The sequence below is a fragment of the Nerophis ophidion genome, linkage group LG19, assembly GCF_033978795.1.
Source record: "Nerophis ophidion isolate RoL-2023_Sa linkage group LG19, RoL_Noph_v1.0, whole genome shotgun sequence".
NCBI lineage: Eukaryota > Metazoa > Chordata > Actinopteri > Syngnathiformes > Syngnathidae > Nerophis > Nerophis ophidion.
This window is the reverse complement of record NC_084629.1, coordinates 26,033,118-26,055,250: the sequence shown is the minus strand read 5'-3', so window position 1 is coordinate 26,055,250 and position 22,133 is coordinate 26,033,118. Positions and strand designations below refer to the sequence as shown.

The window sequence follows — 22,133 nt, the reverse complement described above, 5'->3', positions numbered from 1 at the left end:
TGAACGAATTAAGACTGAAAAGACTTGGTGAGCGAACAAAGAAGATGAAATGTTGTGAAAATAAAAATGAAAAGAAAATCCTTTTGGGAACATATTGTGAGTAAAGAGATTAAAAAGAATTGTCAACTTGAACACCTGCTGTGATCCTTTGGTCCTGAAGACCCCACGACACAAGCCTGTCACAAATACATACCATATAAATATATTGTATGTATGGTATGAATGTAAATATACATTTATATATACACACACATGTATACATATATGTATATATACAAACATACATGTATATACAGTAAATGTGTTTATATATGTATATATATATATATATATATATATATATATGTATGTATATATATATAGGGCTTCACGGTGGCAGAGGGGTTAGTGCGTCTGCCTCATAATACGAAGGTCCTGCAGTCCTGGGTTCAAATCCAGGCTCGGGATCTTTCTGTGTGGAGTTTGCATGTTCTCCCCGTGAATGCGCGGGTTCCCTCCGGGTACTCCGGCTTCCTCCCACTTCCAAAGACATGCACCTGGGGATAGGTTGATTGGCAACACTAAATTGTCCCTAGTGTGTGAATGTGAGTGTGAATGTTGTCTGTCTATCTGTGTTGGCCCTGCGATGAGGTGGCGACTTGTCCAGGGTGTACCCCGCCTTCCGCCCGATTGTAGCTGAGATAGGCGCCAGCGCCCCCCGCGACCCCGAAAGGGAATAAGCGGTAGAAAATGGATGGATGGATGGATATATAGTATATTTTAGGTTAGGAAAAAACACAATAGGCTATATCATCCCTACAAGTCTGTTTCGCAGGTTTCCCTGCATGTCATGGGATTGTGTAATAAAATAAAACAATAATAAATCCCCTGATGAGCAGGGAAACCTGCAAAACAGGCTTGTAGGGATGATATAGCCTGTTGTGTTTTCCCCTGACCCAACGTATATTGAGCACTGTATAACGCCGAGTAGAAACCTATGGCTCGCGAGCCAGATGTGGCTCTTTTGATGACTGCATCTGGCTCTCAGATAAACCTTATCTGACATTGCTTAACAGGATAATTATGAATAATTCTGCTGGTAATCACAGTGCTAAAATATAAAACATTTTCATGCATTTTATTTACCCATCCATTTTCTACCGCACTTGTTCAAGAAGTCGCATTAATGATAAGAAGTATTTTATTTATTATTGGTTAGCTTTAGAATTTCAATGTTATTAAAAAGAATAAGAATTATTATGCTATAAAAAATGTTGCTCTTATTTCAAAATGCTCGCATTCAGTTGTATTTAGTGTTAAAAAATATTATATGGCTCCCACGGAAATACATTTTTAAATATTTGGCTTCCGTGGCGCTCTCAGCCAAAAAAGTTCCCGACCCCTGGTATAACGGATAAACCACAGAAACCTCGACTATACATACATAGTTTATAAATACAGTATATTGGATGTATGGTGTATATATACATATACATATATATATATATATATATATATATATATATATATATATATATATATATATATATATATATATATATATATATATATATATATATATATATATATATATATATATATATATATATATACTACACAAGTGAAAGGCATGATTTATAATCCAGCATGAATTTGGTCAACTCAGAGGCGGTTCAGCAGCATCTCAGTAGCGAGCTTTCCTCTTGGTAGTGGCCGGAGAAGCAGTGTGGGGCGCTTTGTTACTACGAAAGAAAAGTAATTCCTTGGCCTCAGCTTCTACAACAACAATCGCTATAGCTTAGTTTTAGTATGCTATCCACTGCATGTAAATGGAGTGTTGTTGGTCATCTTTGGAAGTTTTTTTTTTTTTAGAGTTCTTTATAGGCAGAATCCTCATTACCTGCATTGTCTCTTAGACTATTTAAGACGCACAAAAAAGAGAAAGACACGTGTGTTCTTGTCTCTTAGGATTGTGGATGATGGGCACAAATGATAATGCCCCACAAATTTTTCATTCCAAAACAGTTTTGTCAGGTTACAACTAGTCATGTCATATTTGTTTTGGTTGGTTTGACAAATGTTTTCATACAAAATGCATCAGTGTTTGCAAAATGACACACTGCAGACGCTCTCCTCCACAAGTGGGACAACAAGACGAGAATGCTCCCATCAGAAGACACGTCCATGAATAAATAAGCAAACAGCGAAAGACACAAAACGAGAATTGCATCGTGTGTCAAAGTACAAGAATGGTACAAAACCCAAATCCAGTGAAGTTGGCACGTTGTGTAAATGGTAAATAAAAACAGAATTCAATGATTTGCAAATCCTTTTCAACTTATATTCAATTGAATTGACCGCAAAGACAACATATTCAATGTTCCAACTGAGAAACGTCATTTGTTTTTTGCAAATAATCATTAATTTAGAATTTAATGGCAGCAACACATTGCAAAAAAGATGTCACAAGGGCATTTTTACCACTGTGTTACATGGCCTTTCCTTTAAAAACACTCAGTAAACGTTTGGGAACTGAGGAGACCAATTTTTTAATTGGAATTCTTTCCCATTCTTGCTTGACGTACAGCTTAATTTGTTCAACAATCTGGGGTCTTTGTTGTGGTATTTTACGCTTCGTAATGCACCACACATTTTCAATGGGAGACAGGTCTGGATTACAGGCAGGCCAGTTTAGTACCTGCACTCGTTTACTACAAAACCACGCTGTAGTAACACGTGCAGAATGTGGCTTGGCATTGTCTTGCTGAAATAAGCAGGGGCGTCCATGATAACGTTGCTTGGATTGCAACATATGTTGCTCCAAAACCTGTATGTACCTTTCAGCATTAATGGTGCATTAACGGATGTGTAAGTTACCCATGACCTGGGCACTAATACACCACCACAGCATCACAGATGCTGGCTTTTGAACTTTGCGCTTAGAACAATCCGGATGGTTCTTTTCCTCTTTGTTCCGGAGGACACAACGTCCACAGTTTCCAATAACAATTTAAAATGTGGACTCGTCAGACCACAGAACCATTTTCCACTTTGCATCAGTCCATCTAATATGAGCTCGGGCCCAGCGAAGCAGCCAGTGTTTCTGGGTGTTGTTGATAAGTTGTTGATGTTCCTAGATGACCTTAACAAATACTTTGCAAGGTTTGAGGCACTTAACACCACTCCGGCGGGGAAATCCATCCCTCGTCCGGATGAACAGCCGCTCACCTGGACACAGCGGATGTCCTGAAAACCCTGAGGAGAGTGAACCCCCGGAAAGCACCGGGACTTGATGACATTCCGGGCAAGGTTCGTTAAGGGATGTGCAGACCAGCTGGTTGGGGTTCTCTCGGACATCTTCAACATCTCGCTGACCCCAGGCTGTGGTACCATCATGTTTAAAACGGCCACAATCATTCCTGTGCCAAAAAACCCCACAATCTCCTCCCTCAATGATTATCGCCCCGTGGCACTTACCCCAATCATAATGATGTGCTTCTAGAGGCTAGTAAATGAATATATTGTCTCCCGACTTCCCTCCACATTCGACCCATACCAGTTTGCTTATCGCCCAAACCGCTCCACAGAGGACGCCATCTCCTCTGCACTCCACCTGAGCTTAGAACATCTGGAAGGAAAGGCAACACACGTGCGGATGTTGTTTCTGGACTTCAGCTCAGTGTTCAATACTATCATCCCGCAGCATTTGGTGAGCAAACTGGCCCCCTTTGGATTCAGTACCCACCTATGCAACTAGCTGCTTGACTTCCTCACAGACAGACCCCAGTCTTAGAGAGTGGGCACCAACACCTCCAGTGCCATCTCCCTGAGCACCGGCTCCCCCCAGGGCTGTGTCCTAAGTCCACTGCTGTTCACATTGATGACCCATGACTGCTGCGCCAGGTCCACTACTAATCACATTGTGAAGTATGCGGACGACACGACAGTAGTGGGCCTCATCCGTGACAACAGTGACATGGACTACAGGGAGGAGGTGAAACATCTGGTTGAGTGGTGCAGAACCAACAACCTGGTCCTGAAAGTCAACAAAACCAAGAAAATCATCATTGACTTCAGGAAGCACCAGTCCAGCCACGCTCCACTCTTCATCAACGGCACAGCGATGGAGATGGTAACCAACACCAAGTTCCTGGGGGTGCAGATCACTGACAATATAACCTGGTCCCTACACACCGGAGTTCTTGTAAAAAGAGCTCAGCAGCGCATGCACTTTTTGCGTCGGATGAAAAGAGCACAGCTCCCTCCCCCCATTGTCACCACATTCCACAGAGGCACTATAGAGAGCCTGCTGACCAACAGCATCTCTGTCTGGACTGGAGCCTGCAATGCCTCAGACTGGAAGTCTCTCCAGAGAGTGGAGAGGACGGCGGAAAAGATTATCAGGACTCCTCTTCCTCCTATCCAGGAGATCGCAAAAAGCCGCTGCCTGACCAGGGCTCAGAAAATCTGCAAAAAGACTCCTCCCACCCCCACCAAGGACTGTTTTCACTGCTGGACTCTAGGAAGAGGTTCCGCAGCCTCCGAAGAAGAACCTCCAGGTTCTGTAACAGCTTCTTCCCTCAGGCCGTAAGACTCTTGAATGCATCATAATTAAATAATCCCCTCAACTCCCCCCAAAATGGATTAACTCGCTGGAATAAAAAGACAATATAACATACATCCATACACATGGATGCATATGCAAAAGTGCAATATATTTATCTGTAATATATTTATTTATATCTGCACCTTATTGCTTTTTTTATCCTGCACTACCAATAGTTAATGCAACGAAATTTTGTTCTTATTTGTACTGTAAAGTTCAAATTTGAATGACAATAAATAGGAAGTCTAAGTCTAGTCTAAATCTATAAATTGCTTTGTATAGTAGAGTATTAACTTGCACTTACAGATGTAGCGACAAACTGTAGTTACTGACAGTGTTTTTCAGAAGTGTTCCTGAGCCCATGTGGTGATATCCTTTACACACTGATGTTGCTTTTTGATGCAGTACCGTCTGAGCGATTCAAGGTTACAGGTATTACCGCTTACGTGCAGTGATTTCTCCAGATTCTCTGAACCTTTGATGATATTACAGACCGTAGAGGGTAAAATCCCTAAATTCCTTGCAATAGCTCCTTGACAAATGTTGCTCTGAAACTGTTTGAGAATTTGCTCACGCATTTGTGAGCAAAGTGGTGACCCTCGTCCCATCCTTGTTTGTGAAAGACTGAGCATTTCATGGAAGCTGCTTTTATATTCAATCATGATGAGCATTCCTCAACTTTCTCAGTCTTTTTTGCCACTTGTGCCAGCTTTTTTGAAACATGTTGCAGGTATCAGTTTTCAGATTAGCTAATATTTGCAAAAAATAACGCAGTTTACCAGTTTGAACATTAAATATATTGTCTTTGCAGTCTATTCAATTGAATATAAGTTTAAAAGGATTTGCAAATCATTGTTTTTATTTAACATCCTTCCTGAGAATTGGCGGGTGGAGTCACACGAGACATGAAGCGTTTGCTAATGACCGGCGGCTTCCAGTTTTCCGGTAACAAAGTGAATTTAGATAGAAAGGACGTCTTCCGAGCGGGCTCACCAACCACAGCTGATCCCTGGTGATAGCGAAGGAGTGCCAGCCAACCTCGTTATAGATCATGCTCGAGTGGCTATCACGTGATGCTAATAGCGTTAGCATGGCAGCAGGTGCATTTAGATACTCTTCTCCATAAGCTGCAGGGGAGGAGGCTCTTTCCTGCCATACAACAACATTATCTTTGAAAGGACGGACATTATGGATCGGCAGGAAAAGTGGAGGGATGAGAGCGCAGAAGAATTAGCGAGGCTCTAGCATAGAGCCCTGTGGGACACCCTTCGACTATATATATATATATATATACATATATATATATATATATATACATATATATATATATATATATATATATACATATATATATATATATATACATATATATATATATATATATACATATATATATATATATATATATATATACATATATATATATATATATATACATATATATATATATATATATATATATACATATATATATATATATACATATATATATATATATATATATATATATATATACATATATATATACATATATATATATATACATATATATATACATATATATATATATACATATATATATACATATATATACGTATGTATATATATAATATATATGTATATATATAATATATATATACACATATATATATGTATACATATATATATACGTATATATACATATATATATACATATATATACATATATATACATACATATATATATATACATATATGTATATATATACATATACATATACACATATATATACACATATATATATATACACATGTATATATACATACATATACATATATATTTCTAACAGTGTTAAAGTTGTTTATACGGCCACCCTCAGTGTGACCTGAATGGCTGTTGACCAAGTATGCGTTGCATTCACTTGTGTGTGTGAAAAGCCGAAAATATTATGTGATTGGTCCGGCACGCAAAGGCAGTGCCTTTAAAGTTTGTTGGCGCTCTGTACTTCTCCCTACGTCCGTGTACACAGCGGCATTTCAAAAAGCCTTAAATTTTACTTTTTGAAACCGATACCGATCATTTCCGATATTACATTTTAAAGCATTTATCGGCCGATAATATCGGCAGTCCGATATTATCGGACATCTCTACATTCAATGACTACATCTTTCAAATTACATTAATTCTTTTCTCACTTCGACACAACAACCAGCAAAACTCTATGTACTTAGAAGCCAATTTGCACATGCCGTTTTAAATTTGCACATGCTGTTAAACTTAAGTTCAAAACAATACACATAATACAAACTTGAATAAGACAGCAATTTGCTACAATTCTACAGTAATGTTTTATTGAAATATATTTTAAATCGTAAAAATAGATGCAATAAAAACAATTGAACAATTCCACCAACCACAGCTGATTGTCATTGTCTTTCAATTTCATTAAAAAAGGAGACAACTGCTGAGTAGTTTCGCATTGTAATGTAAACATAGACCCAGACAGAAATAGACAAGTGCCTGAAAAAGGGGGAAGAGAGGCTGGAAGGGGGCGAGGAATACGTACGCGTGGTGGAAGAAGAGTAAGAGGAAGATCGAGAGCTGTAGTCTCAGATGAGATCAGAGATACTGTAATTGATCATGTAGTAAATCATGGTGTCTCAATGAAAGAGATTGGTCAGAGATTGCAACCAAATCTGCAATGTTTAACAGTGACATCTGTTGTTAGAGTTTTCCGGCAAACCTACAAGTAAATTGTATTCTGCAACAATATTTGACAGAGTTGCACTTTACAGAAGTAAATACACTTGTGTGTAATTTCTTTTGCATATCTGCTTAGGACATACTTGCCAACCCTCCCGGATTTTCCGGGCGACTCACGAAATTCAGCGCCTCTCCCGAAAACCTCCCGGGACAAATTTTCTCCCAAAAATCCCCCGAATTCAGAAGGAGCTGGAGGCCACGCCCACTCCAGCTCCATGAGACCCTGACTCAATGTTGTGACCCTCTTAAACAGGACAATACTGCCATCTACTGTACATAGAATAGAATGTCGGTTCTGAAGCCCACAGTAGAGAGACGTAACTTCATCACGTCGCCTGGTTATTGACTCCAACCCAATATATTACACCTTCGACGAGCAAAATGAAGAAATACGCTTGCAAGTTCCAGAACGATTGGAAACAAGAATTTCAGTTTATCCAGGAGAGTTCGAAGGGTAAGGGGTATGTTGCCTGTACATTTTGTAGAACAGACTTCTCCATCGAACACGGTGTATTTCATACATATATATATATATTTATATATATATGAAATACTCGAGTTGGTGAATTATACGCCACCCCTCTTAACCACGCCCCCGCCCCAACCACGCCCCCAGCCCCCACCTCCCGAAATCGGAGGTCTCAAGGTTGGCAAGTATGGCTTAGGACTCAACGGTTACCTCACACAGGTGGGAGAGGAAGGATTTTCGCTGATGTGCAGAAAACTGCCATTGTTGCATTGGTCATCAGAAACAATGGCATAAAACTTACTGAGATTTGAGACAAAGTCCTGCCAGACAACGTTACTTTTGCAAATATTCACAGTGTAAGCATAACAACTGTGCATCTCTATGTCCCGGGCCAGAGGCGTGCCAACTTTACAATATCCACTGGTGGACTGCTGTTACACAAACCACTAATTGGGCCCTACAACACTGAACGTCTCCTTGCGTTCCTGCATGATCTCCATGGAAGGCATGTGCTTGGTGAGGAAAGGTTTGGAGAGAGAAGAAATCAGCCAACATTTATAATTGTTTGGGACAATGTGGCATTTCACCACGCTGAGTGGTTTGCAACTCATCCCAGAATGGTGTCACATTCCTCCCACCTTATGCAACCTCATAGAGGAATTATTATCCTCGTGGAGGTGGAAGGTTTATGACCACCATCCACATGATCAAATGTCCCTCCTGGACGCAATAAATGCTGGATGCCTGGACATATCAGCAGAAGATTGCCAGGGATGGATCAGGCATGCCAGGAGATTTTTTCCTAGGTGTATTGCGCTAGATCAGTGTTTTTCAACCTTTTTTGAGCCAAGGCATATTTTTTTAACAAAGAAAATACAGAGGCACACCACCAGCAGAAAAGGTTAAAAAATGAAACTCCACCAGGTTTGTGGGTGAAAAAGTGTGTTTGTTGTCTGTCTAGCGGGGGGTGTATATTGTAGGGCAGTGGTTCTCAACCTTTTTTCAGTGATGTACCCCCTGTGAACATTTTTTAAATTCAAGTACGGTTTAGCTCGGTTGGTAGAGTGGCCGTGCCAGCAACTTGAGGGTTGCAGGTTCGATTCCCGCTTCCACCATCATAGTCGCTGCCGTTGTGTCCTTGGGCAAGACACTTTACCCACCTGCTTCCAGTGCCACCCACACTGGTTTGAATGTAACTTAGATATTGGGTTTCACTATGTAAAGCGCTTTGAGTCACTAGAGAAAAAGCGCTATATAAATATAATTCACTTCACTTCACAATCTTTTCACGTGAGTACAATCTGGTAAAGACGAGTCAAAGTAAAGGCAAACATGGTGTGCTGACCTCTCTTGCTGCCCTTTCTCCGGCCTGGACCGCCCCCTCCATGTAGCCACTCCACTCAGTGGCGGTCTCGGTCCCCGCAAAGTGCACCCTTCCCACGGGCTCCCTCAGGACCCTGCAGGGCGGACACAAACCGCCGTTACGAACCCGTGTTCGGATTACAGCTTGCCACTGCCATGTTACCTTCCAAACTGTGTGAGGATCCCTGGGGGGAAGTAGGCTGTGTAGCATCCTCCCGAGTACTCCTCTTCACACCAGTTCTTCTCCTCGTAGTGGACCGCCTGGTGGACACAGCGGGAATAAGGACACTCTTCCGGAACGTGTCTGGTGAGTACACACTCACATGCAGAGCCTCGTCAGTGCCCAGCACTTTGGAGTAGATCGCACAGATCCTCTTGAACCTGAAGACACAAGGACATTTGTGGCGCGGGACTTTGCGCTGATCTTTTGTCTCCATGACGACGACCATACCTCTCCTCTTTGGTGAGGCCACACAGCTTCCTGCATTTGCGGGCAAGGATGAATCTGCCACAGGGAAATAAATGGAATTATTGGAAAACGTCTTATATTCTACACCAGGGGTGTGCAAACTTTTTCCATCAAGGGCCGGCTAATGAAAAGTCAGAGTATGCGGTGGGCATGTTGATATTTTTTTAATTTTGTAAAAAAAAAAATACATATGTTTAAAGACAAAACCTTGTGTTATACAGTAGGTGACAACGTGTACTGTTATTAGTTATTTCAAAAGGTGTCCAAAGTGCGGCCAGGGGGCCATTTGCGAACCAGCTCGAGTGTTGTTGGTTTGTCACATATTGTCGGAAAAAAACAACAACAAAAAAGTAGGAGAAAAGGATGTAATGTGTTGAGAAAAAGCGGAATTGTCAATAGCCATAACTAATTAAAAGAAAACATTTTGTCACTTATAACACAAAGCTGGCACTACGTTTTGATGAATAATGTTTGTAGCATTTTAATAACTTTTTGTGTGAAATGTTCACCTTTTTTTGAGAGATGCTACCTCAGTAAAACCATTTAAGTCTCATCTTAAAACACATTTGTATACTCTAGCCCAGTGGTTCTCAAATGGGGGTAGGCGTACCCCTGGGGGTACTTGAAGGTATGCCAAGGGGTATGTGAGATTTAAAAAAAAAATATTCTAAAAATAGCAACAATTCAAAAATCCTTTATAAATATATTTATTGAATAATACTTCAACAAAATATGAATGTAAGTTCATAAACTGTGAAAAGAAATGCAACAATGCAATATTCAGTGTTGACAGCTAGATTTTTTGTGGACATGTTCCATAAATATTGATGTTAAAGATTTATTTTTTTGTGAAGAAATGTTTAGAATGAAGTTGATGAATCCAGATGGATCTCTATTACAATCCCCAAAGAGGGCACTTTAAGTTGATGACTACTTCTATGTGTAGAAATATTTATTCATAATTGAATCCCTTGTTTATTTTTCAACAAGTTTTTAGTTATTTTTATATCTTTTTTTCCGAATAGTTCAAGAAAGACCACTACAAAAAAAGCGTTTCTAAAACGGCCTTCTTTCATCTCCGTAATATCGCTAAAATTCGCTCCATTCTGTCAACTAAAGACGCTGAGATCATTATCCATGCGTTTGTTAGGTCTCGCCTCGACTACTGTAACGTATTATTTTCGGGTCTCCCCATGTCTAGCATTAAAAGATTACAGTTGGTACAAAATGCGGCTGCTAGACTTTTGACAAGAACAAGAAAGTTTGATCACATTACGCCTGTACTGGCTCGCCTGCACTGGCTTCCTGTGCACTTAAGATGTGACTTTAAGGTTTTACTACTTACGTATAAAATACTACACGGTCTAGCTCCATCCTACCTTGCCGATTGTATTGTACCATATGTCCCGGCAAGAAATCTGCGTTCAAAGGACTCCGGCTTATTAGTGATTCCCAAAGCCCAAAAAAAGTCTGCGGGCTATAGAGCGTTTTCCGTTCGGGCTCCAGTACTCTGGAATGCTCTCCCGGTAACAGTTCGAGATGCCACCTCAGTAGAAGCATTTAAGTCTCACCTTAAAACTCATTTGTATACTCTAGCCTTTAAATAGACTCCCTTTTTAGACCAGTTGATCTGCCGTTTCTTTTCTTTTTCTTCTATGTCCCACTCTCCCTTGTGGAGGGGGTCCGGTGGCCATGTACTGCTTGCCTGTGTATCGGCTGGGGACATCTCTGCGATGCTGATCCGCCTCCGCCTGGGATGGTTTCCTGCTTGCTCCGCTGTGAACAGGACTCTCGCTGCTGTGTTGGATCCGCTTTGGACTGGACTCTCGCGACTGTGTTGGATCCATTATGGATTGAACTTTCACAGTATCATGTTAGACCCGCTCGACATCCATTGCTTTCCTCCTCTCTAAGGTTCTCATAGTCATCATTGTCACCGACGTCCCACTGGGTCATTATTGTCACCGATGTCCCACTGGGTGTGAGTTTTCCTTGCCATTATGTGGGCCTACCGAGGATGTCGTAGTGGTTTGTGCAGCCCTTTGAGACACTAGTGATTTAGGGCTATATAAGTAAACATTGATTGATTGATTGATACAAATGAACAATATATAAGTAAACATTGATTGATTGATTGAACAATATTTTGCACTGTTATACAATATAATAAATCAGAAACTGATGACATAGTGCTGTATTTCACTTCTTTATCTCTTTTTTCCGACCAAAAATGCTTTGCTCTGATTAGGGGGTACTTGAATAAAAATAAATGTTCACAGGGGGTACATCACTGAAAAAAGGTTGAGAACCACTGCTCTAGCCTTTAAATAGACCCCCTTTTTAGACCAGTTGATCTGCCGATTCTTTTCTTTTCTGCCTCCATCTCCCTTGTGGAGGGGGGGGGGGGCACAGGTCCGGTGGCCAAGGATGAAGTGCTGGCTGTCCAGAGTCGGTACCCAGGGTGGACCGCTCGCCTGTGCATCGGTTGGGGACATCTCTGCGCTGCTGACCCGTCTCCGCTCGGGATGGTCTCCTGCTGGCCCCACTATGGACTAGACCAGGGGTAGGGAACCTATGGCTCTAGAGCCAGATGTGGCTCTTTTGATGGATGCATCTGGCTGCCGGATTAATCTTAGCTGACATTGCTTAACACAATAAGAAAGTTTAACAATTTTTTATAATATTATGCTAGACCCACTCGACGTCCATTGCATCCGGTCTCCCCTATAGGGGTGGGTCACCCACATCTGCGGTCCTCTCCAAAGTTTCTCATAGTCATTTATATTGACATCCCACTGGGTTGTGAGTTTTTCCTTGCCCTTATGTGGGCTCTTAACTGAGGATGACGTTGTGGCTTGTGCAGCCCTTTGAGACACTTGTGATTTAGGGCTATACAAATAAACATTAATTGATTGATTTTCCAGACTATAAGCCACTACTTTTCTCCAGCACTTTGAACCCTGCGGCTTATAAGACGGTGTGGCTAACATATGGATTTTTCTTTGCTAACAGCCATAGTGTTTTTTATTCAAGAAATAGTTTTCATAGTCTACATACATACTGACATGCTCTCCTGCCATATATGTTGATGTGAGGTTATGTGGTGCTTTTGTATTATGATAATGTATTTTTAAATCTTGACGATATGTATTAGTATATAATGCACGACTGTGTAACTTGTACTGTGTCGTTCTTTTATCTGGAATACCTTTTAGAAAAGCAGTTCAGGGACTGGGGTTGCAAATTAGCCGATTGGCTACAAACCTGATATGCAGCACATGGTAATATGGCACTGACAGTGACACATATGTGTAATATTGTGCACAGTAGTGTTCCTGGCAAATAAACAAGTATATAAAATTAATAGAATACAGACAGAGACACTGAAATGGTATATTGTTATTTGTGCTGTGGCTGTTGGGTCATTGCAGGTGCTACAGGTTGAAAAGGTACTTCCTGTTTTGTGCAGTCGTTAGCATTAGCGAATATGCTAACACAGTTACAAGTGTCTGTGTTAGTATTGTTAACTTACAATGGCAGGTAAGTGTGTCAGCGCGCCTGCAGGAGCAAAGGTCACCGCCTCTGGCAATGGGGTCGAGGGCGGAGCACCATCAGCTCGGGGCCGGGCATGTGCGGGACGGCGAGACACAGCTGGCAAGTGATTAGATTTCACAGGTGGAATGTGTTAATCTAATCATCTGTTGTCTTTAACAGTAAGCCGCCGGGAGCAGAGGAGGAGAGAGGATTGGGAGTGACGGCAACGTCACGACATGCCGAAAAAGACTTTGGAAAATCTGTTTAAAAACATTAAAACTTTGTAAACCTGCACGCTTGGCTCTTGTGCCGTGTCTACGGTGGAGCTGCTAGGAAGCGACTTCAACAGCATTATTTTTGTATTGTTTCAGTTTTGCAAATTCACCAAAACGTCACGGAGTTATTGAGTCTGTTTTGCTGACTGGAGAGCTAGCTTCCGCAGCTAGTGGATCCATGACGAAGACTTCTGTTTTGTTTGATCAGCCGTTTTACTGCCGTGTAAATGGAAACAATTACGGTATGTACAGTAAATAAACATTTACAAAATGTCTTTCTTCAAATGGTGCAGTCTCAATAGCCCGGAAAATACGTAACATTAGGTCTTTTTTTTCTTTTTTCTTACATTTTTACCGTGTTTTTTTGCAGGCCAACCATACTGGAGCACTTTAGACACCCCTGTTCTACGCACAATTTTAGGGACCATTAAATGATTCCAGACAGTTTTTATTCACCCCATGATGGCAGGCACGGTCCCGTCGGGCTTTGTGTCATCCAGCGTCAGTCCAATGGGTGACCCTTCCTCCTCGATCACCATGCTGCCACAAAAACCTGCACCAGATTGCACGGAACGATGACATAATGACATGAGCAGGAAATGATGATAAAACATTCCTTGGTGGCTTTTGACGTACCCTTTTTCCTCCAGAAGTTTTCTTTGTAGTACACCATGCACTTGATGACCGAGCCCATGGGGACGCGGGTGATCAGCTGGTTCCTCAGGGGGGGAAGCTCGGGGTTGAAGTGCATCTTCATGTTGAGTGCGGGAGGCGTGGCCACGATCACGTACTTAGCCTGGAGGACCAGACGCGGCAGGTTGCCAGCAGATGGCAGCGTAGAGCAGGAGAGGATAGGAACGTGATGGCGGTGAACCGTGATGGTACCTTGTAGGTTTGTTTGTCTGTGGTCTCCACCACCACCATGTCCCCGCTCTGGTCGATCCTGTAGACCGGGGACTGCAGCTTGACACGCTCCCCCAGTTCTCTGGCCATGCACTCGCTGATCTGGTTGGAGCCCCCCACAAACTTCCTCTCCTGGAAAAGATGCAGGCTCGCATGAAAAAAGTCTCTAAAATTAAACGTCGTGATATTCATATAAATATTTGTCATACTTCCAGTAAAGGAAAAAAACCACTCCTAAATTTATGAGGAAAAAGTACGGCTGCTAGACTTTTGACAAGAACAAGAAAGTTTGATCACATTACGCCTGTACTGGCTCACCTGCACTGGCTTCCTGTGCACTTAAGATGTGACTTTAAGGTTTTACTACTTACGTATAAAATACTACACGGTCTAGCTCCATCCTATCTTGCCGATTGTATTGTACCATATGTCCCGGCAAGAAATCTGCGTTCAAAAGACTCCGGCTTATTAGTGATTCTTAAAGCCCAAAAAAAGTCTGCGGGCTATAGAGCGTTTTCCTTTCGGGCTCCATTACTCTGGAATGCCCTCCTGGTAACAGTTCGAGATGCTACCTCAGTAGAAGCATTTAAGTCTCACCTTAAAACTCATTTGTATACTTTAGCCTTTAAATAGACCTCCTTTTTAGACCAGTTGATCTGCCGCTTCTTTTCTTTTTCTCCTCTGTCCACCCCTCCCTTGTGGAGGGGGTCCGGTCCGATTACCATGGATGAAGTACTGGCTGTCCAGAGTCGGGACCCAGGATGGACCATTCGTCGGGACCCAGGATGGACCGCTCGCCTGTGTATCGGTTGGGGACATCTCTACGATGCTGATCCGACTCCGCTTGGAATGGTTTCCTGTGGACGGGACTCTCGCTGCTGTCTTGGATCCGCTTTGAACTGAACTCTCGCGGCTGTGTTGGAGCCACTATGGATTGAACTTTCACAGTATCATGTTAGACCCGCTCGACATCCATTGCTTTCGGTCCCCTAGAGGGGGGGGGGGGGGGGGGGGGGGGTTGCCCACATTTGAAGTCCTCTCCAAGGTTTCTCATAGTCATCATTGTCACTGGCGTCCCACTGGGTGTGAGTTCTCCTTGCCCACTGGGTGTGAGTTTTCCTTGCCCTTATGTGGGTTCTTCCGAGGATGTCGTAGTCGTAGTGGTTTGTACAGTCCTTTGAGACATTATGGCCCATCTTGCAATCAATCAATCAATCAATTAACATTGATTGATTGATTGACATGTTAGGAAGGAATTATCAGTAAAATAATATTTTAACAAAGAATGTTTTATGATGATAAAAAAAGCTGTAGGGCTACAAAAATTCAGTTGACAAAAAATGGTTTTGTTATGAAAATATTATGACTCTAATAGAATAGAATAGAATAGAAAGTACTTTATTGATCCCTGGGGAAATTCAGCACCACAGTTCGCTCACAATAAACAATAATGATAATAAATAATGTATGACATATATTATATATATAAAATATATAATATATGAATAATATAAATATATTCTACATATATTCTACATTTAAGTGCAGTCAAGAAGGAACATATATATTCTACAGTGAAGTGAATTATATTTATATAGCGCTTTTCTCTAGTGACTCAATGCGCTTTACATAGTGAAACCCAATATCGAAGTTACATTTAAACCAGGGAGCAGGTGGGTAAAGTGTCTTGCCCAAGGACACAACGGCAGTGACTAGAATGGCGGAAGCGGGAATCGAACCTGCAACCCTCACGTTGCTGGCACGGCCACTCTACCAACCGAGCTATGCCACCCACAGTCTGATGGCTGTCGGTATGAAGGACCTCCAGTGTCGTTCAGTGTTACATATTGGGAGTCTTGTGAAGACTCTTCTTCGGCATTGTAATGCCGGTGTGGTTTTCCCGTGGATGCGTCGAAGCAGAACACAGCATAGGTAAGATAAAGGGTATTTAATAACAAAAGTCTATGAACAAAAATACTGGTGTAAAGAGAAAAAGTAAACAAAAGACGCTAGCGTGAAAGCTAGGCTAAAACAAGGAAAACTAGAACTTGGTACGAGGACACAAAAGAGTAAACAAAACATTTAGCATGAAAGCTAGACAATAAAGTGGCTTGGCGTGAGAGCTAGCGAGAAAATACATACGAATGATGAGAGTCGTCACTGATGCGCGTGGGCAAATTAGGATCCGAGGAAGACTGAACAGAAAAGGCTGGCTTATAAAGGAGGGTGATTAGCTGAAGACAGGTGTGCTGGAAAAGAGAGTAGCAGCTGAAACTAATGAGTGACCATGGAAACGAACGAAACAGGAACTAAGTATGTCAAAACGCAGAGTGATATAAAAATGGAACAAAAATAACAATATGGTGATGATCCGACCATCGGATCACAACAGTATCCCCCCCCAAAAGAGACAGATACCAGATGTCCAAAAAAAAAAAATACAACAAAGAATGCAAAGAAAAACTAGAACCCCCTCCCCACAACAAGAAAATCCGCAGAAGAAGGGAGGGCGGAGGGAGGTCACGGCGGAGGGTCACCAGGTCGCGTGTCCCCGAATCCACCGAGGAATAGCAATGTGGCGGCGGCGGATGGAACGCCGCTGCCGAAAAAGTTTTGGCGGCCGACCTTGAAAAGGCCACATCAGTGGCCGCCTTGCAGGATGAGGTGCACGGCGAGGCGGACGACCTCGCAGAGGCCACACCTGTGGCAGACGTGGAGGAGGCTTGGCAGCAGCAGACGAGGGTGCGGGGACTGCAGCCAAAGCAGGCCCGAGTGCAGCTGGCGAGGATGATGCGGGTGCTGCAGCCGCAGGAGTCGTCGGAGGCGGCCTGGGAGCCGCAGGAGTCGTCGGAGGCGGCCTGGGAGCCGCAGGAGTCGTCGGAGGCGGCCTGGGAGCCGCAGGAGTCGTCGGAGGCGGCCTGGGAGCCGCAGGAGTCGTCTGATGCGTGGAAACCGCAGAAGGCGTCGTCTGATGCGTGGAAACCGCAGAAGGCGTCGTCGGAGGCGTGGAAGCCGCAGTTGTCATCAGCGTAGAAGCAAACGGCGACGTCGTAGAGGCAGGCGTATTAGTCGTCGGCAGTGCTTGGCGGCGTGGAGCTGGTACCGGCGCTTGGCGGCGTGGAGCTGGTACCGGCGCTTGGCGGCGTGGAGCTGGTACCGGCGCTTGGCGGCGTGGAGCTGGTACTGGAGTAGGCTCCAGCCCTGTCGACACAGTTGTAGGCTCCAGCCCCGTTGTCGACGTTGGTGTGGGCTCCAGCCCCGTCGTCGACACTGGTGCTGGAGTAGGCTCCAGCTCTGGAGCTGGTACTGGAGTGGGCTCCAGCTCTGGAGCTGGTACTGGAGTGGGCTCCAGCTCTGGAGCTGGTACTGGAGTGGGCTCCAGCTTTGGAGCTGTTGCTGGAGTGAGATCCAGGCTAAAGTCTGTAACTGGTATGAGAACCAGTTCTGGGTCGGAGGCTGGTGTGAGAACCAGGTGGGAGTCTAGTGCTGGCTTGAGAACCAGGCTAGAAACATTTTCTGGTGTGAAAACCAGGCGAGAGTCTAATTCTGGCTTGAAAACCAGGCGAGAGTCATGTGCTGGTGTGAGAACCAGACTGGGAGCAGTGCAGAACACCGGTGGTGGAGGACGTGCTGGAGGTAATGACCTCGCGAGTCCGAACACCGGTGGAGGAGGTCTACAAGGCCGTTGAGACTTGGCCGGGGGAAAAACAGGTGGAGGAGGTCTACAAGGCCGTTGAGATTTGGCCGGGGGAAAATCAGGTAGAGGAGGTCTACAAGGCCGTTGAGACTTGGCCGGGGGAAAAACAGGTGGAGGAGGTCTACAAGGCCGTTGAGACTTGGCCAGGGGAAAAACAGGTGGAGGAGGTCTACAAGGCCGTTGAGATTTGGCCGGGGGAAAAACAGGTGGAGGAGGTCTACATGGTGGCTGTGGTTTAGAGGGTAGTATCTGTGCTACCTCCGTAGCACAGCTATAGGTCATAGCCCCTTCCTCCAGACGGGGATCCCAGACCCGTTCCCTATGGTCAGGGACTGACCTTAAGGGAGGGTGGTGGGAGGCTTGGAGGCGGGCCGACTCCTCCCCTTTAATTTGTCCAGAATTTCCTTTAGAAAAGGGAGGAAACACCTTGGACTTGGCCGGAGAATGAGGTTTTAAAGGAGGTGTAGGAGAAAAACTAGGTGACTGAGGTTGACTAGAATAATAAGAAAAAATATCCTGATAATTCTGTATCTTGTCATGAATGTTATTGATATTCAAAAAAGGTTGGGAATGAGAATTACTGTCCACAATATAAAAATCTTCTGAAAAAATGTCATCAACAGAGGCCGGTGTTGCGTCACCGGTGGGCGTTCCCCAATTGACGTCATCACTTGTGTCAGAAAAAGTGTCATGGCAGCTTAAGGAATGATTTGAAAAAAAACAAGCAGGATTACCGGTAATGACGGGTGAATCCTGGACGGGGTGAAACTTGCTGTGTCCATGGGGAGGAATAAGTGGTGCTGGAACATTACTGCCGTGCGGGGGACCTCTCCACTGGACCCCCCGCCTCTTCGGGGCAGCGCGAACGGCTTCGGAGGGGACTTCAGGCCCACAGTCAAGTCTTTCCTGCTCCCAAGCCACGAGCTCCAACCACAAACCCAAGTCGAAGGGTTCCTCCCGTGGTTTCGACGCGGAAAAACATTTTGATGCTCGGATCCTACTGTGAAGACTCTTCTTCGGCATTGTAATGCCGGTGTGGTTTTCCCGTGGATGCGTCGAAGCAGAACACAGCATAGGTAAGATAAAGGGTATTTAATAACAAAAGTCTATGAACAAAAATACTGGTGTAAAGAGAAAAAGTAAACAAAAGACGCTAGCGTGAAAGCTAGGCTAAAACAAGGAAAACTAGAACTTGGTACGAGGACACAAAAGAGTAAACAAAACATTTAGCATGAAAGCTAGACAATAAAGTGGCTTGGCGTGAGAGCTAGCGAGAAAATACATACGAATGATGAGAGTCGTCACTGATGCGCGTGGGCAAATTAGGATCCGAGGAAGACTGAACAGAAAAGGCTGGCTTATAAAGGAGGGTGATTAGCTGAAGACAGGTGTGCTGGAAAAGAGAGTAGCAGCTGAAACTAATGAGTGACCATGGAAACGAACGAAACAGGAACTAAGTATGTCAAAACGCAGAGTGATATAAAAATGGAACAAAAATAACAATATGGTGATGATCCGACCATCGGATCACAACAAGTCTGAGCCTTCCACTGAACGTGCTCATTCTCTCCGTAAGGTCGGAGTGTAGTGGGTGGGAGGTGTTGTTCATAATGGCTAGGAGTTATGCTAGACTTCTCCTCTCTAACACCACCGCCAGAGAGTCCAGCTCCACTCCCAACACGTTATTGGCCTTCTCTACCAACTTGTCCAGTCTGTTTGCGTCCCTCACTCTCAGCCCGCTGCCCAACAAGCCACGGCGTACAAGAAGGCGCCCGCCACCACCGACTCGTAGAACATCTTCAACATCTTTGTACAGACCTTGAAGGATCCTAGCCTCCTGAGGAAGTAGAGGCGGCTCTGTCCCTTCTTGTAGAGGGCTTCAGCGTGTTTTGACCCATTCAGCTTGTTGTCCATGTGTACTCTAAGGTATTTATAATCCTCTACCATGTCCACATTGACCACCCTGATGGAAACAGGGGTCGCCAGAGTACTCCTCCTCCTTCCCAGGTCCACAACCAGCTCCTTGGTCTTCGTCACATTGAGCTGGAGGTGGTTCTTTCCACATCATGTGACAAAGTCCTCCACCAGTGCCCTGTATTCCTCATCATCACCATCCTCAATACACCCCACTATTGCAGAGTCTTCAGAAAACTTCTGAAGGAGGCAGGACTCTGATTGATAGTGGAAATCGGGGGTGTAAATGGTGAAGAGGAAGGGGGAGAGGACTGTGCCTTGCGGGGCCCCGGTCTTGCTGACCAGCCTGTCAGACACACAGTCCTGCAGTCGAACGTACTGTGGTCTGTCAACTATTATACATGAAGTTGCAATGTTGGGAAAAAGGGTTGTGAGGGGTGACTGTTTTTTAAAATCCAAAATATGTATATTACAAAAATGTTTCATTACAAAAAAATCAGAAAGTATTGGAATACAATCCTTATATTCTCCAAGATGGCGGCACCCAGACGGGCTGCGGCGTGGAGAAGCTCTTGGTAGAAATGGAACATTTGGCAAAAATACCGGACAATTCTACAAATTTCATGGCTGGCTTACAGCGTGGACACTCTGTGGTTACTTACGACCCCAGACAATTCTGGATGTGGATAGATCGGCCCGTTTTGGACTGAAAGACGCGTGTTTATTGGACCTACTAGCTAGCACGGGAATACTTCACCGGCTACATCCAGCGGCCTGTGAAGCAGCGGAGTATAGCACCAGCGGAGGCCGTCTACGAAACAGACGCAAGCGGTGTGATCGGAAACAGAAACATGGACGCCGAGCGGGGCTAACAACAAAGCAAAAAGGCTAATCCCCACAGAACACCCCTTCCTTCCATCCTGAAGCCGGATTTAAATGAAAGACACAAGCCTACTGGTCTGGGTAAGGAATCAGTTAAGTTAGAACAAGTTTTTTCTGCTATGACTGTTTCAGAGTTGGACATGCGCTCTACTGAGGTGGCAAATTATGATGCATTCAGTTTATCACAGCACCAAGCGAACAATCGGAAAATTCCCGTCATATCAATTCCTGGATATGGTCGTAATTATTACTATGCATAATAAACGCAACATTATTAATATTGCTACTACGGATAATTTGATCAAAAACTCCTTGAAACAGCCCACTACCTATAATATAGTTTTTTAAACATAAAATCATTGTCTCCCAAAACGTAATTAGTTAATGATGTCATTAGAGACAACAATCGTAACGTCATCGGTCTAAACGAAACCTGGCTTAGACCAGACGACCGTGCGTGGCGCTCCAGACTATAATTTATAGCTGTGGTCTTACACAAATAATAAATTAACCCACGAATCGCAACGGTAATACGATAGACCTAGCACTTGTCCGGGGTACCACCGTTTCCAAAGTTGTGATACTACCGTATACTAAAGTAATGTCCGATCATTACCTTATAAAATTTGAGGTTCAGACTCATGTTCGGCAAGCTAATAATAATAATAACTGCTATAGCAGCCGCAACATTAATGTTGCCACAACGACAACTCTTGCTGGCCTACTGCCCTTGATAATGGCACTATTCCCAAATTATGTGGGCTCTATTGATAACCTCACTAACAACTTTAACGACACGCTGCGTTAAACCATTGATAACATAGCCCCGCTAAAGTTAAAAAAGGATCCAAAAAAGCGTATGCCATGGTTAACAGAAGAAACTAGAGCTCAGAAATTATTATGTAGAAAGCTAGAACGCAAATGGCGCACGACTAAACTTGAGGTGCACCATCAAGCATGGAGTGATAGTTTAATAACTTATAAATGCGTGCTTACCGTAGCTAAACCTAAATATTACTCAAATCTCATCCAACTTAATAAAAACGATCCTAAATTTTTGTTTAGTACGGTAGCATCGCTTACCAAACAAGGGACTCCTTCCTGTAGCTCCACCCAGCAGAAAACGTTATGAAATTCTTTAATAAGAAAATTGAAGTCATTAGAAAGGAGATTAAAGACAATGTGTCCCAGCTACAACTGGGTTCTATTAACACAGATACGACTGTATATACTGCGGACACTGCCTTCCAAAATAGTTTCTCTCGTTTTGAGGAAATAACATTAGAAGAATTGACTGTAT

At 43.6% G+C, this 22,133-nt stretch overlaps 1 protein-coding gene across 3 annotated transcripts in view; it reads right to left on the bottom strand.

Moving 5' to 3' along the window:
• mao (monoamine oxidase) overlaps positions 1 to 22,133 on the bottom strand; it is an 83,994-nt gene that overhangs the window by 7,317 nt on the left and 54,544 nt on the right. For all 3 annotated transcript variants that reach the window (XR_009802957.1, XM_061879680.1, XM_061879679.1), the window contains exons 7-13: positions 14,323 to 14,472; positions 14,074 to 14,233; positions 13,894 to 13,990; positions 9,611 to 9,664; positions 9,483 to 9,540; positions 9,323 to 9,420; positions 9,143 to 9,254 (exon numbers count right to left, since the gene is read on the bottom strand). Coding sequence is in view for 2 of the 3 variants with exons in the window: in XM_061879680.1 (XP_061735664.1) it covers positions 9,143 to 9,254; positions 9,323 to 9,420; positions 9,483 to 9,540; positions 9,611 to 9,664; positions 13,894 to 13,990; positions 14,074 to 14,233; positions 14,323 to 14,472 (729 nt within the window). In the remaining variant the exon portion in view is untranslated. The remainder of the gene's footprint in view (positions 1 to 9,142; positions 9,255 to 9,322; positions 9,421 to 9,482; positions 9,541 to 9,610; positions 9,665 to 13,893; positions 13,991 to 14,073; positions 14,234 to 14,322; positions 14,473 to 22,133) is intronic.